Raw genomic sequence first — 15,899 nt, forward strand, 5'->3', positions numbered from 1 at the left:
GTTATTCCATTTTGCAATCTTTAAAACAAACAAAGTTTAATCTTTCACTATGTATAACTCTACCAAATCAACTATACAATACCTGAAAAAGAGATATACTCAGAATAACAGCATTTGTTTTATAACAATAAATGCCATGCAAAATTATTCACCTTGATCATTTATTTAAAAAAATAGCTAACAGCCGGGCCATGGTGGTGCACGCCTTTAATCCCAGCACTCGGGAGGCAGAGGCAAGCGGATCTCTGTGAGTTCGAGACCAGTCTGGTCTACAGAGCTAGTTCCAGGACAGGCTCCAAAGCCACAGGGAAACCCTGTCTCGAAAAAAAAAATAGCTAACAAACTATATGGCGAATGATTAACTTTTTCATAGAAGTTTTTACTTCCTGGTTTCGAAGGGTATAAATCACAGGATTCATCAAGGGAAATATTACAGTGTGGAAGAAAGAAACCACCTTGTCAGCTGCTAAAGCTGTGAACGGGCGTGTATAGATGAAGATTGCAGGTCCAAACATAAGAAATATGATTATGATATGAGTGGTACACGTGGATATAGCTTTGTTCTTTCCTTCAGATGCTGACCTGTGAACATGACATAAAATAACTGCATAGGAAGTCAGCAGCCCCACAAAGCACAGGAGAGTAAGCAGGCCACTATTAAAAACCATTAGGAGCTCAACAGCAAAGGTGTCTGTGCAGGCTAGCTTGATGACCTGAGGAACATCACAAAAGAAGTTATCCAAATGGTTTGGACCACAAAAGGGCAAGCGGAGGATGAGGACAACCTGAATTACGGAATGAACAAAACCTCCAAACCATGGAGCCAACAGCATCACATAGCAGGCTCTAGGGCTCATGACAGTGGAATAGTGTAAAGGCCTGCAGATGGCAATGTAGCGGTCGAAGGCCATCACAACCAGAAGTAACCCTTCACCTCCACCAAGAAAGTGCAAGAAAAATAGCTGAGTGATGCAGTCTTTATAGGAGATTACCTTCTTCTCAGAGAAGATGTCCACCAACATTCTGGGAGTCACGATGAAGGAGTAGGAGGCATCCAGGAAAGCCAAATTTCCCAGGAGGTAATAAAGTGGGGCACTGAGCCCAGGGTCTGATAAGACAGTGAGGATGATGAAGACATTTCCAGGCAAGATGATGGTGTAGAAAATTAAGCTCAGAACAAAGACCAAGAGCTGAATTTCCTGTGACTGTGTGAGTCCTATGAGAATGAATTCTATAACAACTGTCCTGTTTTCTGTCTCCATCAGTAGTCCCTACAGAACATAACAAATACAGCAATTTTCTCTCTTCTGACACTAGGTCATAGTTATTCTCCTCCTAGAAGCATGGTTAGAACCAAGTGTATTATCTCATCTCACTCTACACCTAAACCATCCCCTCTGTATATTCATTTTTATATCACTTAATTGTCAGCATCTCTCTTGTGGAGCCACATCCCTGCCAGCTTTAGTGCAGAGCCTCAGTTTAACTCACCTGTAAAATAAAAATGTCATTGTTCTGGGTTTATTTCTCATTGCCATGAAAGAGATTTTTTTGTTTCCCTGAGAAAACAAAAATCAATTTGCTAAAGATATTGAAGTCTTTATAAACATATTTTACAAGGGACTGAATAAATATTGATAGTGAAAGGAGTAGTGAATCTATAAGTTATAATTGTTTCACACGTAGGTATTCATCAAAACTATTGAATTGTATACCACTTGATATTTGTTTCTTAGGATGCTGTTAGAAGGCTAGAAACCACTCATTTCCTGAGAACATTTTATTTTTCTTTACAAGAGATGTAATCATTAACCAGGTATAATTCAGAACTTTGCTCAGTAGAAGGATGACAAACTGATACTGTCTTCTGTAATGAATTAACTTGCTATGAGGCCTGAGCTTTGAATCAGAATGAACATGATAAATTACTGTGATTAAAACTTGAGCAAATTCATGCCGTGCACGTTTGTATCTGATTTTCTGAAGTCTTGTCTTTTAGTTGTGTAGTTTATCCAACATCGTGGTAGTTTTCATACATATGAGGAAAGCATTATGCCGCTGGGGTGTGCCACGAATAGATGTGAATGAGAAAAACTTTGAATAGCAAATACCCAAAGGCTCTTAAGTTCCACAAGAATACTTCAGTCTAAAAAGAAAAATATTTTACAAAAGTTTAGTTACACAATACTATTAAAATACATTTAAATACTTTAATTAATAATTAATAATGAGTTGGAGGAAAGAAGGCTTCATTGTCTACAGTTGACAAGAGAGACTGTGAAAGAGAAAAGAAATAACAGAACAAATCTCTCAAATTAAGAAGTCGGTTTAAATATTTTTAAATACCAGGAGATTTTCTTTATCTCTATCAATCATCATCTCTCTTTTCATCTTACCTTAATATATTTATTAATAATAACAGAGATTTCCACACACTGCTAAACTGACACTAGAAGAAGTACATTACATCACACACAAGCAGATACTTAAATTTGTGCCTGCATATGTTCACTCAAAAAATGCATATAGAGATGCATACACATTATATCCTAAACAAGGTCAAAGATCAGATGTGTGCATTCGATGAGCATACACAGATGTGCACATTGGCATCACACACTTCAGAGGGAGACAGAGAAGAAGGGAGCACTGAAGGGGCCAGGGAGACATAATGGTGGATGGATATCATCAATAAACTTTGGAAAAATGTACAATGTATTCTAAGTTCTGAGAAGTAATGTGTGGTAAAGACTGTTACTACTTTCAGAGTGAAATTCTTTAGTTTGATAACTACATAAATTTAAGATTACAGAATAAAAGGTTATATAGATTTCTCTTCAGCTTGATCTCAAAGTTCAAGATCAGTGTCATCAACATTATGGGTAAAAGGAGAACTAGACTATTGTGAAACCAGAATCCTAGGCAATACTTTATTTTAATTTTCACCATATCTTTTCTGTATTGGTTATTGGTTCTGTACTCTAACATGTTTCAGTTGCTATATATAAATTTATGACTAAAAATTAATACCAAATGATTAATATTTTGACCACTGTTCATTCCACATATGGTAATTATAAATATCAAAATGAGAAAGAACTCTATTATTGAGAATGCACTTTAATTCAGGATTCACACACTGCTTTATTTCTGCTATATATCTTTGATATAGAGATATTAACTGAAGATTTATATCATTATATCTGTTAGCATTCTTTTTTATTTTTTCTGAATTTGAAGAATAGAAATATTTACCTAACAGTCCCCCAATACTCTCACATGCCAAGCATTCACCTCTCCAGATAAAATAGACAATACCTGACTGTTCCAAACTTATTCTTAAATTTCTTTCCTTGCAAAAGGCCCTTTTAAAGTTTGAGAATGCACTGCTAATTTGTGAAGCAATGGAGAATGAGCCTTGGGGACTTGAAGGATAACAAAGCTGCAGGGAGTTTCAGTGGGAACTGTCAAAATGCCAACAGAATATGGACAAAGAATTAAACTAGATATAAAATAAAACTAAGGTAGAAAACATGATGAGTGTTAATATAATAGAAGTTTATGTTGTTTTTGTATTTAGAAAATTATCCTGTGTTAGAATATGTATTTCCCTCTCTCTCAAATTTTTATTAATACTTAACTAGTTTTCTGTCCTAAGATTTATTGCATATGGAAAAACACGGCGCTTACAAAGGTTTATTCTAATTAATTAGAAATAGCCCAGCAATACCACTTTTGGTTATATACCCAAAGGATGCTCAATTGTACCACAAGGACATGTGCTCAACTGTGTTCATAGCAGCATTGTTTGTCACAGCCAGAACTTGGAAACAGCCTAAATGCCCCTTGACCAAAGAATGGATAAGGAAAATGTGGTACATTTACACAAGGGGTAAAAAAAGAAATAGCCTAAGATTAGTTTACACTATGTCCAATGTAAAGTCGTTGTTCTACATATAATCTATGAGAAAAAATTTGTATACCAAACAAGAATATCTCAATATCATAAGACGCATAGTAAAACTGCCAAATTTGAGATGATTAAATAATGCCACTGTCCTGTATTTGTTTTAAGTGAATTTAACTTTTGTATGGTTTGAATAAAAAGTATTAAACTAAATCGTTCGGTATCTATTAATAGAGTAAATGGAATTAGAGTCACTAAGTTTATCAAACATGTGAACCTGTTATGTAACTTTTTAGAACATCTAATTTATTATATTTTAATATTTTTAATATCAATTCATCTTTGAAAAATGTGTATTTTAAAATATAGATGTGTTCAAGAAGGATTTTTGGAATATTAAAAAATCATCTTATCAATTTAAAATCTAGATTAATTTTGTCTGAACTGTATGAAGAATTACAAAGATATTGAAAACATTTAAATCTTTTAAACATGCAAATAATTTTCTATAAAACGTGAAATTTGGAAGACAGGCAGATTTACCTAATTATCACAATTATGTAGTGTTCTTTGTTTATTTAGTAGACCAAATTTTTTAAACATATTCAGTTATTTTTCCATTAAAATTAATTCCAATCTCATTATGCCATATACTAGGAATGCCTCATCTACTGGTAAGACAGTGGGAGTCTAAAATCAAAGTCTATGTCATGAGGAACACATGAAACAAAAGAAAAGTCTAACCCTAGGTTTTGAATGTCTGCCTTTGTAAAAATAAAAGAAGGTTGTTCTGGGCAAGTTTTTGCTACAAATATTACAAAAATAATGTCATAAGTAATGTGATATTAATGTTGTACTGGTGAATTGCTTCTCGGCATGGAGTCTGCCCAAAGTGTGATTAATATATCAGTAACAACACTATTGGAGAAAATTATTAGAGAAAAATTTTCTTTCTCAATGTTTTGTTTGAAATTTTTTTGTTTTAATATTTGTTTTCTTATGTTTTTCTTTTCTTATTTTTAGTCTTTTGTTATAATTTTAACTTTGGTTTTTTGGGGACTTTTTTCATATATATATTGAGAGAGAGAGACAGAAAACATAAAGGTGGGTGGTTGGGCAGTGAGGGGGATCTGGGAGGAGTTCAGGAGTACAAAGAAGTACAAAATACAAAGTACAATTGTTTTACAATTAAAATATTAAAATCTTGTGCAAACCCACAGGTAATTCCTGCAAAGGAAATATATAGGCTAAGCACAGATCTTCAAATTTCCTTCTGCTCCTCCAAATTCAATTGCTCATTCTCATCCCAGCTCGGTACCAGAACAGCTGCTTAAGTCTCCCCTTCCTCTCTAAGTCCATAGCCAGTGGATCACAAGGATCTTCTCCTCTCTTAACACACTCCAATATTACATCCTCCAACACCAGCAGGCTTTCCCTGGAAATACACCAGCTGAGCAAGTCGGGAAACAGACTCCTAGAGGTGAACATAAAAACACAGTAACATTCAGAAGATGTCTCCACTAGACCACAACAACACTACCAGAGTAGGCATAGAATATCCAAAATAGCTAAAGCACAAGAAAAATCCCTTAAGACAGCCTGTGTGAATGTGATCATTGTTCTTACAGAAGAAAGTAATAAATCCCTCTTTTAAAAGTCCAGGAAAACACAAATAAATGGTGAAAGGAAATAAATAAAATTGTTTAAGACCCGATAGTGGGAATAGAATCAAGAAAGAAAATCTAAATTAAGGAAATTCTGGGAATGAAAAATTTAGGAATTCAAATGGGAACAACAGAAGCAAGCTTCACCAAGAGAATACAGGAACTGGAAGAGAGACCTTGAGCCTTAAAGACAAGAAATAAGAGATAGATATATCAGCTGTGAGAACTCATTCGGCCAATAGTGTTTAAGATACTGGTCCACTTTGGGCATGGTCAAATATACTATATATACAGATATAAAAACATGTGCGACTCTTTGGCTGCTGGATTCAGTTCCCATTCCCTGCTCATGCAGAGGACTGCTCATCTGTAAGTCTACCCTAAATAAAGAAACCTTTATTATACACCATTCTGAGATAGTGTGGGATTATTTTATTATAACATATAACATATTAGCCGAAGAAATGCTAAATCTAAAAAACACCTGACCAAATAAATCCAGAAAATCTTCTGGATAGTGGAGGTGCATGCATTTAATCCCAGCACTAGAAAGGCTGGATCTCTGTGAGTTAGAGGACAGCCTGGTCTACAGAGTCAGTTTGAGAAAAGGCAATACTATACAGAGAAACTGTGTCCCTACAAAACAAATAAAAATTTAGGAAACATGATAGAACAATATGAAAAGACCGAATATAAAAATAATAGGAATAAAGGAAGGAGAAGAAACCTTATTCAAAGGCCCATAAAATATTTCAACAACATTACAGAAGAAAAATTTTGTAACCTAAAGAAAGTCATGCTTATAAAGAAAAAAGAATCACACATGACACTAAATAGATAGATACAGAAAAAAATCCTGTTGCCACATGGTAATAAAAACACTAAACAAACAAAGAATAATAAAAGTTGTAATCAAAAAAATCAAGTAACATATAAAGGCAAATCTATTAGAATTATACCTGATTTCTCAGTAGACTCTCCAAAAGCCAGAAGGGCCTGGACAGATTGCTGCAGGCTCCTAAGAAACCAGAATGCTACCCCAAACTATACCCAGCAAAATTTTAAATCACCATGTATAGAGAAAATAAGGAATTGCATTAAAAATCAATTATAAGCTATATGTTTCTACAAATACAGCCTTTTAGAACATGTTAGAAGGAAAACACTAATAAAGAGGGGATAATTACAACTATAAAAATACAAGAATTAAATAATAGCAGATAAAAAATCAAAAGGAGGAAACACACACACACCAAGAGAGAAAAAAACACACTCTCCCACTATCAAGAACAACAATAACAATAAAATAATAAGAATCCACAATCATTGGTCATTGATATCTCTAAACAAGAATGCCCTTAATTGTCCAATAAAAAGACACAGACTAACAGAATGGATGTTAAAACCAGGGCCCATCCTTCTGCTACATCAAAAGTGCATCTCAACATCAAGGTTAAACATTACCTCAGAATAAAGGGCTGGAAAAAGCTATTCCAAGAAAATTAGTCCATTTTATTAACTAACAAACTAACCTTCAAACCAAAACTGATTAGAGGAGATAGGCAAGTGTTGTAGGAGCTGCAGGCCTGCTTTTTGTCCCGCCCGGCTCCCGCACAGCTAGCTTTACACCAGTAATAACAACACACAAACTATATTCTTTTAAACACTCCTTGGCCCATTAACTCTAGCCCTTACAGGCTAATTCTCATATCCAGATCAACCCATCTCTAATAATCTGTGTAGCATCAGTCTTACCAGGAAAGATTCAGCATGTTTGACCTGACGGCTTTCTTCATCGCGTCTGTCTGCCTGGGGGGGAGAGAGGAGCATGGCCTCTGAGCTCACTTCCTCTTCCTCCCAGCATTCTGTTCTGTTTACTCCACCTATCTAAATTCTGCCCTATCAGATGGGCCAAGGCAGTTTTTTTATTAGCCCATGACCTTCCTCCATCAGGCAAGGATACTATATACAGATCAAAGGAAACATGTAATCCAACATGATTACATTTCAATTCAAATCTGTGCCCCCCAAATACAGGCAATTGTAAAAGAAAGACAACTACAGCTAAAATCACATATTAACACACACAAAGATAGTGGGAGACTTTAATACCCACTTCGGACCTATAATACATAGGTCAGACAAACTGAAGATGAACAGAGAAATGCTAGTGGCAGCAGAAATAGTAAACCAAATGACCTCATGGGTATTTATAGAACATTTCACCCAAACACAAAATAATGACCTTCTCTGCACCTCATGGGACTTTCTCCAAAACTGACCAAACACTTGGACAAAAAGAAAGGCTCAACAGATACAATAAAATTGAAATAACACCCTACATTTTATGAGATTACTCTGGAATAAAGCTACTCTGAAATTCCATCTTACACCTGTCAAAATAGCTAAGATCAATAATAGCACAAGAGGCAGCTCATAGGAACAGTTGTTCATTGCTGTTGGGAGTGCAAACTTATTCAGTCACCACAGAAATAATTGTGACAATTCCTCAAAAAGATGAAAATCAATCTACCTCAAGATCCAGTCATACAACTCTAGAGTATACACACAAAGGATGCTTTATCCTACTATAAGGACACTTGTTCAACCACAGTTATTGCTGCTCTATTCATAATAGCCAGAACTGGAAACAACCTACATGTTCCTCAACAAGAGAATAAAAAAAATATGTTACACTTACACAATGCAGTATTATTCCACTATAAAAAAATGACATCATGAAATTTACAGACAAATGGATGAAGCTAGAAAAATCATCCTGAGTGAGGTAAGCCAGACCCAGAAAGATAAATATGGTATGAATTCACGTATATGTCAATACTAGCATTAAGCAAAAATAATCAACCTACAGTCATAGACCCAGAGAGGTTAGATACAGAGCAAAGGAGTGTGCGGGGCACATGGATCTTCAAGAGAGGGAAAAATAGAATAGATTTTATGGGTGAACTGGTGCCAGGCATGCACCTGAATGGAAAATCAGGTGGGAAGGGGCCATCGAGATATGGTTGAGGGAGAGAATGCAGGCAGAGACAGATGGAGTTGAAGAGCATTTGAAGGATGGTATAGAAACCTAGTGCAGTGGAAACTCCCTAAACTGTATGAAGGCAATCGTAATGAGGTAGACACTTTTTCTGGCCATTCAGCAGGATGTGTTCCCAGCTGCTAGCTTTCTTTACCACATTTCACCCTGCCCCCAAGCACTCCTTTTCATCTGCAAGGACCTTGAATCCCCGAACTCAGCCTCCTTCAGGGATGAGTGGTCCAGAGAGCCAGCAGGGAGTGTTCCTGCAACTGGGGCTTCTTTGTACTCTCCCAACCTGCCTTCCAAGCTCGCCTTTTTGTCTGCAACATCCTTGAAGCCCCACAAGAGGCCCTGCTCCCTTGCTGAGCAGACCCAGAGAGGTGAATGAGTGGTGGTGAACTGAATCCAGGCCCCCTCCAATTCCCTAACTTTTTCTGGCCATCCAGAAGAGTATGTTCCTGGCTACTGGATTTCTTTACCCTATTTCACCGTGACCCTAAGTCCACCTTTTCATCTGCGGGGTCCTTGGATACCCCAGTACAGCCTGCTTCAGGGAGGATGAGATCTGAGAGCCTGCTCCAGTGCTGAGGGAACCTACGAAACACTTTCAAGTACACAGTCAGCCACAGCAAAGTTTGGACCAAGATGCCAAGACTCTCATGGCCACAACTGAAGGAAGAAATGGGCAGGCGCCAATGCAAGAATTCTTCCAACATCCTGAAAAGCAACATAACACCAGAATCCAGGCAACATACAACAGAAAGACTTGACATCTTAATCCAGAAGAAGTATAAGAGTTCGACTTTAAATGTAACGTTATAAAAATGATGGAGACCCTTAAACAAGAAGTGAAAAACTCCCTTAAAGAAATGGAAGAGAAGACAAACAAAAAGTTAGAAAAAATTAATAAATTCCTCAAAGATACCCAAGAAAAAGCAAACAGGTAAAGAAAGTTCAAGACTTGAAGACTGAAATGGAGGTAATAAACACACACACACACACACACACACACACACACACACACACACACACATAAACCGAGGGATGGCTGGATATGGAAAATCTGGGTAAATGAACAGGAACTACCTGTATAACCAACAGAATACAAGAGATAGAAGAAAGAAAATCTCAGGTGCTGAAGATACTATAAAGGAAATAGATGCATTGATCAAAGAAAACAGCAAATCCAACAAAGTCTTAATACAAAACATCCAGAAACTCTAGGGCACCATGAAAAGACCAAACCTAAGAATAATAGGGCTAGAAGAAGGAGAAGAATTACAGCTCAAAGGCCTAGAGAATATATTCAACAAAATTATAGAAGAAAACTTCTCCAACCTAAAGAAGGATATTCCTATGAAGGTACAAGAAGCTTATAGAACAACAAATAGACTAGATCAAAAAAATCCCCTCACCATATAATAATCAAAACACAAAACATACAGAATAAAGAAAGAATAAAAAAATTAAGAGCTGCAAAGGAAAAATGTCAAGTAACATATAAAGGTAAACCTATCAGAATTACACCTGACTTCTCAATGAAAACCATGAAAGCCAGAAGGTCTTGGATAGATGTGCCGCAGACAGTAAGAGACCATGGATAGAAGCCCAGACTACTACACCCAGCAAAGCTTTCATTCACCATTGATGGAAAAACAAGATATTCCATGACAAAAACAGATTTAAACAATATGTATCCACAAACCCAGCCTTACACAAAGTACTAAAAGGAAAACCTCAAACCAAAGAAGCCAACAACACCCACAGTAGCACAGACATCTTACAATCCTCCACCAACAAATCTCAAAGAAAGGAAACACACAAACACTACTACCAAAAAAAAATAACCAGAGTTAACAACTACTGATCATTAATATTGCTTAATATCAATGGACTCAATTTACCTATAAAAAGGCACAGGCTAAGAGAATGAATATGAAAACAGGATCCAGCCTTCTACTGTTTACAAAAAAACACACCTCAACCTCAAAGGCCAACACTATGTTAGAGAAAGGGTTGGGAAAAGGTTTTAATCAAGTGGACCTAAGAAACAAGTAGATGTGGCTATTCTAATAGCTAACAAAATTTATTTCAAACTTAAATCAGTCAGAAGAGGTGGAGTAGGACACTTTATAATCATGACAGGAAAAATTCATCAAGATAAAGTCTCAATCCTGAATATCTATGCTCCTAATACAAGAGCACCCACATATGTAAAAGAAACATTACTAAAACTTAAATCGCACATCAAACCCCACACACTAATAATAGGAGATTTTAACACTCCTCTCTTGCCAATAGACAGATTAATCAGACATAAACTTAACAGAGAAATAAGAGAACTAACAGATGTAATGAATCAAATGGACTTAACAGACATCTATAGAACATTCCACCCAAACAAAAAAGAATATACCTTCTTCTCAGCATCATGGAACCTTCTCTAAAATTGATCACATACTTGATAACAAAGCAAACCTCTATAGTTGCAAAACAATTGGAGTAACCCCCTGTGTTTTATCAGATCACCATGGAATAAAGTTAGAATTCAACAACAATACTACTCCCAGAAAACCTACAAACTCATGGAAACTGAACACTCAACTAGTGAACCATCCCTGGTTCAAGGAAAAAATAAAGAAAGAAATTAAAGTCTTCCTTGAAATCAATTAAAATAAAGGCACAACATATCCAAACCTATGGGACGCTATGAAAGCAGTGTTAAGAGGAAAGTTCATAGCACTGAGTGACTACAAAAAGAAAACGAAAAAGCTCACATTAGCAACTTAAAAGCACACTTGAAAGCTCTAGAATGAAAAGAAGCAGACTCACTCAGGAGGAGAGGAAGACTGGAAATAATCAAACTGAGTGCTAAAATCAACAAAACAGAAACACAAAAAACAATCCAAAAAATCAATTAAACAAAAAGCCATTTCTTTGAGAAAAATCAACAAGATTGACAAACCTTTATCCAGACAAATCAAAAGACAGAGAGAGAACACACAAATTAACAAGATAAGAAATGAAAAGGGGGATAACAACAGACACTGAGAAAATTCAGAGAATCATTAGGTCTTACTACAAGAGCCTGTATGCCACAAAATTGGAAAATGCAGAAGAAATGTACATTTTAAAAAAGAAATACATATACCAAAATTAAATCAAGACCAGGTGAATAATTTAAATAGACCTATAAGTCACGAGGAAATAGAAGCTGTCATCCAAAAACTCCCAACTAAAAAAAGCCCAGGACAAGATGGTTTTAGTGCAGAATTCTACCAGAACTTCCAAGAAGAACTAATACCTATATTTTTTAATGTGTTCCCCATAATAGTAACAGAAGAGTCATTGCCAAACTCTTTTTATGAAGCTACAGTTACACTAGTACCAAAACCACACAAAGACTCAACCAAGAAAGAGAATTACAGACCGATTTCACTCATGAACACTGATGCAAAAATTCTCAATAAAATACTGGCACATTGAATCCAGGAACACATCAAAAATTATACATTATGATCAAGTAGGCTTCATCCCAGAGATGCAGAGCTGGTTCAACATATGAAAATCTATCAATGTAATCCATTATATAAATAAACGGAAAATGAAAAAAACATATGATCATTTTATTAGATACTGAAAAAGCATTGGAACTAGAAAGACAAAAAGACAACAACACAAAAAAATCAATAAATCTGAGAATTGGTTGTTTGAGAAGATAAATAAGATGATAGACCCTTGGCCAAAATTACCAAAAGATAAAGGAAATGACACAAATTAACAGAATCAGTAATTTGCCAGGAAACAGTACAATAAACACCAAAAAAATATACATTTTTAGTTCCTAAAAACGTCTACTTAATTTGGAAAATCTAAAAGAGAATTCTTTGATTTCAGAAAACACTGATTACTTGTATTCATCCAATGCCTCTATTATTCTTATGCTTTTTGCTACTTATTTCATGATGATCCCTGGGTCTTTAGAGGAACAAATAGATGTTCATGTAAGGGCTGAATGTTCAGTGGTTTCTAATTCTCTGCACAGTGACTAGTTGTGGCTCTCTGGGTTAATCATCACATACTACAATTGGAAGTTTCTCTCATACAGGTTGAAAGACACATTAATCCATGAATCATTAGTAAGTGGTTTAGTACTATGTCCAGTTATCAGAATAATTCTAATACGTCCTCTCACATACCTATGATAGGTATAGATACATTGTCATGGCTTCAATAATGATTCCAGGTATGGATGTGGGAGGTGATGTATGCTGTGAATATATTTTATTGCCATTGGTTAATAATAAAGATGTTTTTGGCCAATGGCTTAACAGAATAAAGCCAGGCAGAAAGAGATATAGAAAGTAGACAGAGTCAGTGAGAAGCCATGTAGTTGCCATAGGAGACAAACACTTCTGCCGGAGCCCACTGAAACTTTGCCAGTAGGTCACAACCTTGTGGTAATGCACAGATTAATGGAGAAAGGTTATTTTAGAATATAAGAACTAGCTAGAAATATGCCTAAACTGTTGGCTATGCAGTGTTTTAAATAATAAAGTTTTTGTGTAATTATTTCGAGACAGGGTGGTCAGGAAATGAACAAACAACCTCTGCCAACAAAATGGCATGCCAACATGGTCTGAAACATTTGGGGTTAATGCCCATCACCCATTTCATGTCTGGATGCGTTTGTGCCCTCTTAGGGTTGGGAGGAAAGTAGCTGAGACCATGCCCATGGCTCAGTGCTCCCTGCCTGGGAAGGTGGCAGAATCAGATCTGCTAGGAGTGCACAGGCAGGAGAGCAGGGCAGATTCCTGCCACCATACACAGATATTTTCAGGCCCTGCAGTATACTGCATGGCAGATTTATCTTTTACTCAGACAAAAAAAGGTTTATATGCTGCATGGTGCTTCTCAGGGTTGAGGTGGTGAGGACAGCTCCCACCCAGCAGTCTAAGAGGCAATGATCATGCTTCTGCCATTTTGGACTAGACAGAGCCAACAGGCAGGGTCAAGTTAGTCCTAGACATGCCCGCTTAGCATTAAGAGAAAGAGAGAGAGAGAGAGAGAGAGAGAGAGAGAGAGGGAGGGAGGGAGAGAGAGAGAGAGAGAGAGAGAGAGAGAGAGAGAGAGAGAGATATGTTTCTGGTCAGACAGTAACAGATATACAATAAAGACAGATTCAGATTAAAAAACAAAATCCTCTAAATGGGTCCTGGCCTTGGATTAATGTACGTAGGCTTGGGAGAGAAAAGAAAAAAATATAAACAGTTATAAAAATATGTTAATAAATAATCATCTATAATAGTCAAGTTTGTAGCCATGTTAGGTTTTCTAGATATACAGAGATATATTTTAAGGGTATAGTTATTCTTCAAACTACTCAAAGACTAACAGAACATGGCATTTAAAATGTTTTAAGAACTTGGTCTTTTCCTGAGAATGAGACATGTCTGCTCCTAGCAGCACCAGTTACTTCAAGAGAAAGGTGGGCATCAAAGATGCTCCTTATGGAGTTTGTTAGACATTTGGGCAAGAAGCTGCTCTTGCCTGGACTGCTTGACTGGACTTGCAGGACTCACAGGAAAATGATTGCTGAAGCTGCCTAGATAAGGTGAGACAATCCTTCAGGGTTCCTGCTTCATGAAAGAGACTGCCAGGCATTCTGTAGGACACAGAAAAAAGTGACTGACAAACTGACAACAAAGGTGGAATGGCCTTTGAAATTTCCTGCTTCATGGAAAAGTCTGCCAGATACTATTTGCCAGTAGGCTGAAGATGGATGCCTGCACCGTTACAGAAGAACTTTGGGTGACTGTCCAGGCAGCAAGATGTCTCTGTCAGTTCTAGAGTTTTGGAAGTTGCTTACAATGTGCTTCCTGTTTACTTATATCCTTTTGGAGTCTTTGATGGAGTTGAAGAATAGATAGTTATAGTTTTCTGTCATTATGATAAAAGATAAAGTAGATATAAATATTGTAACTATAATTTTTGCTTGATACCTGTTTTGTTATATATAATTTTACTATGTTAAAATTAAAACCTTCTTTTTTATTTAATCAGAAAAAAATGGAAATGGTGTGATAATTCCTTTCTATATTTTTCTTTTATTGATTAACTATTAAAGCTGTTTTGGTTAGTGGTTTATCAGAATAGGGCAAGACAGGAGTTCCAAGTAAATAGAGGTCAAGAGTGTTAGTGGAGTCAGTGAAAATCCGTGTAGCTCCACTGGAGACAGATGCTGGATGGAACTATTCCCAGTAAACCACAGCCATGTGATGATACACAGGTTAACAGAAATGGGTTAATTTAAGTTGTAAAAGCTAGCTAGAAATATACTTAAGCTATTGGCCAAATAGTATTTCAAATAATATCACTTCTGTGTGATTATTTTGAGTCTCAGTGGTTGGAAAACAAACTAGCAGCCTCTGCCAACAGGTATGCGTTTCATCTTGTAGAGAAAAATAAATCCAATAAACAAATTGGCTGGTTAATAATACAATAATCCTGCCACTATTATATAAGTGGAAATATCTTGCCAGACGTGTTGTCATTGTAGGCCACAGTGTTCATAGACCTTTAATTCTTAAACATTTATTTAAAAATTAATGGTAAAATATTAAAGGTACAAATGCAATCTTTCTTTATATAAATACTCTGTACAATCATTGCTTCATACATATATTATGAGGACAGAAGGGGAGTGAGAACAATCAAAATCTACTCTATCATATTTTAAGTCAACAATAGAGTGTTACTGTATTCAGGTGTTGAACATCTGAAATTCAGGAATTATTCAGAAATTTTTCATTTCACACCATGAAATTATCTCTGACGAACATCTTCCCATTTTCTTCAGACACAGACAGACCTCGATAACCACTATTACTTGGTTAAATGAATTTACTTTATAAATTATCAAAATATCAAAACCCTGAGCAAACACAAAAGTGATTTATGGACTAACATTCATTTGTTGAAGTTTATTTCTACAAGCTCAATATGGATTAGGAAAGACTGTGTGTGGGGTTTCTCATAAATATTTTCTTACAGTAAAAAATTTATTCTCCTCTCCCATAGTGAAAATGAAGGTTAATCTCCAGAGAACAAAAAAGCTACTTTCCAGGAAAGAAGTAGTATGGGTGACAGGGATGTTAACGTTATCTGCTAGAATAAAGGAGAGTCAAGAAAAACTTTCCAGGCAGCAGTAAGACCATGTATCCATGTAGACGTAAAACAAAAACAAACAAACAAACAAACAAAAAAGGAGCAAAGACCTAGACTA

General features: G+C 36.1%; 1 protein-coding gene across 1 annotated transcript; it reads right to left on the reverse strand.

Moving 5' to 3' along the window:
- Window positions 1–335: 335 nt before the first annotated feature.
- On the reverse strand, window positions 336–1,262 carry LOC121438716 (olfactory receptor 4N4C-like). Its single transcript, XM_041639100.1, has one exon. It carries the CDS (start codon window positions 1,260–1,262, stop codon window positions 336–338), a length of 927 nt encoding a protein of 308 aa, XP_041495034.1.
- Between the last annotated feature and the right edge of the window lie 14,637 nt (window positions 1,263–15,899).

This window comes from Microtus oregoni, unplaced genomic scaffold (genome assembly GCF_018167655.1).
Source record: "Microtus oregoni isolate MIOR12 unplaced genomic scaffold, Mior012 000056F_ref0000123, whole genome shotgun sequence".
NCBI lineage: Eukaryota > Metazoa > Chordata > Mammalia > Rodentia > Cricetidae > Microtus > Microtus oregoni.

What these genes read in the sequence shown, in the direction of transcription:
- LOC121438716 (XM_041639100.1), bottom strand. Translation starts at nt 1,262, where the DNA reads ATGGAGACAGAAAACAGGACAGTTGTTATAGAATTCATTCTCATAGGA.